The 2,417-nt window shown below is 39.1% G+C and overlaps 1 protein-coding gene across 6 annotated transcripts in view; it reads left to right on the top strand.

The window, feature by feature from the left end:
- Positions 1-2,417, top strand: part of arhgef6 (Rac/Cdc42 guanine nucleotide exchange factor (GEF) 6) — a 21,697-nt gene that overhangs the window by 12,081 nt on the left and 7,199 nt on the right. For all 6 annotated transcript variants that reach the window (XM_032528360.1, XM_032528358.1, XM_032528359.1 and 3 more), the window contains exons 10-12: positions 39-177; positions 525-584; positions 1,834-1,980. In XM_032528360.1, coding sequence (XP_032384251.1) covers positions 39-177; positions 525-584; positions 1,834-1,980 — 346 coding nt within the window. The remainder of the gene's footprint in view (positions 1-38; positions 178-524; positions 585-1,833; positions 1,981-2,417) is intronic.

Here is a 2,417-nt window from a genome sequence, read left to right as displayed (position 1 = left end):
TGTGTGTGTGTGTGTGTGTGTGTTTGTGTGTTTAACAGTGAGGAATTAGACAAGTTCATGGAGAGCCAGGGAGCCAGTGCTCCAGGGATCCTGACCCTGACCACCAGTCTCAGTAAGCCCTTCATGAGGCTCGACAAATACCCTACGCTGCTGCAGGAGCTAGAGAGACACGTGGAGGTACAGGAGAAAACCAACAATGTGAAAATATGGAAGTGTTATATAATTAGTAATTGCATACATTTCATATAAGGAATTTTAAATACTTTCAGAATGTTGTATTTATATATGTTTAATTGTAAGCACATTTTATCAATTGAAATTAATTTGATTTACGCCAAAAAAAAAAAGTAATGTCAGACAATGTATGCCAGTGGAAAGTTAAAAACCCTTGAGTCTTTATCTCTTTGAATCTCTAACTTCCTTTTATATATTACAGCATACCTATGTGCATTGTGCCTTAACATTCAAAGGGCTCACTTCAGGCTGCTATGTTTGATCTGATGTGTTGTTTTTTTCCTCCACAGGAAGCCCACCCAGACTATGCTGACATTGTAAAAGCGACTGCAGCATTTAGGAGCCTAGTGGTGAGTCTCGGACATCCAGGGGCTCTGCATGCTTACACTAGACTTAAACTACCATCATCTTTGTTAATCTCCATCAGGTTTTAGGCTCGTTCAGTACAGAACAAGGCTGAGTTAAACAACCTTTAAGCCCCTCATGTCAATTCTCAGCTATTAGATTGTAAATCTGATGGAGTTCCCATTTTTGGTCAATTTATTGATTTATCTTTTTTTTTTATTTTCAAAGCTTAAGTAATTTTGCTTTTAAAATGTATGCCATTATGTTTAGTCTGTAATGTTAATTAACCAACTAAAACACTCTCATGTGTGTGTTGTTTTTGACTTTTGTTTAGAGTTTTTACAATTACCTTTGTTGTCAGATGGGTTACACACAAAAGGGCAGTGTAACGTAAGGTAGCACTTCATAATCAAGCACAGCTCTGGCGAAAGTGGAAAAAAAGTGAATGGTAGTGTGTGCTGCATGTTTAGTGATCATGTTGTTCCTAGAGTGGGTGTGAACTGAAATGCCATTTTAGAAGAGTTGGATTAGAACCGAGCAACCGCATTGTACCTGAGTGAACATCACTCTGAGACACAGTTTCCTCGGTATAACTCTGAGTTCCTAGTAAGGATAGATGAAGTGACTCACAGTGGCACAAGGAAGCAGGAGAAAAAAATAAAACACCACAAAAAAAACTGACTGTTGTAATTTGCAAGTCTAATTTTGCATTGTGTGTTTTGAATGTGTGGTTGGGTGTGCAGGCGTTAGATCTCTGCAGTGCTCCATGTACAGAACCTCATTTTTGTACAATTTGCAGTGGAAAACGACAGATGTTGCATTGTCATTTTTCTTGTTTGAAGAGGGAGAGCCCCTCTGTGGCACCTGAGAATGGCTTACCTTATGTTGCAGTTTACTCCATATACTTCTGACAAAGAAACAAAAACATGTACACAGTAAATATCAAAGGAAACGGTTACATTTTCTAAATATATCCATAGTGGGGGGAAAAAAATATCCGCTGCTTATCGCCTAGTTATTCTAAATGGCAAGACACCACCTTGTTTTCTAAGAGTATGTGTCACATACTTGACATTGTGAAATCTGGACTAAAACTCTTAAAATCCAGAAATCTAGAAAATGATATGAATAGCAAATATAATCCCAGATCAGATCAATGTTATTTCCAAAGTAGCCCGATGTTTCTCCTTGTTCAAATGAAATATGAAAAGTTTTGCCTTTTTTTTTAACTGATGTGTGTATGTGTGTGTTCAGACACAGTGCCAGGAACTGCGGAAGCGCAAGAACCTGGAGCTCCAAATCTTGTCAGAACCAGTGCGGGGCTGGGATGGAGACAGCATGAAGAGCCTGGGTCATGTGGCTTACATGTCCCAGGTCCATGTAAAAAATGGGTCCAGTGAGGTGAGAGACATGTTGAGTTTGACTCAAGTTCAGGATGACCAGAATTTAAATTTTTTTCCCCATCTAATTTTAAGAATATGGATGTCTTCAAAGCTGTAGATTAGAGTCAAAGACTGTAGATGAGGCTGTTGTTACATTTACACGTGGCCAGCTGTTTTTGTAAACGGACATTTCAACCTTTCAGTTTTCAAAAATAACATTGTGCACAGCTGTCAGTTTTCAGAAAAGTGTTTGTTTACACGTACCCGTGTATATATATATGCCGTCAATGCCGTGAAGAGCATGCCAAACCTGTAGGTGGCAGTGTAACGAGAAACGCAAGCCCACGTTAGCCAATCAGAATCCCGAAAATTGCAACAACAGCATCAAATCACTTATTCTCTCTTCTCTTCCTCACTTGCACGGCTGCTTAAACCTCCGTTTGTCTCAGTTTACAT

The sequence above is a fragment of the Etheostoma spectabile genome, chromosome 10 (genome assembly GCF_008692095.1).
Source record: "Etheostoma spectabile isolate EspeVRDwgs_2016 chromosome 10, UIUC_Espe_1.0, whole genome shotgun sequence".
Lineage (NCBI taxonomy): Eukaryota > Metazoa > Chordata > Actinopteri > Perciformes > Percidae > Etheostoma > Etheostoma spectabile.
Note: the sequence above shows the minus strand (reverse complement) of the source record. Positions and strands in the feature narration are given on the sequence as shown.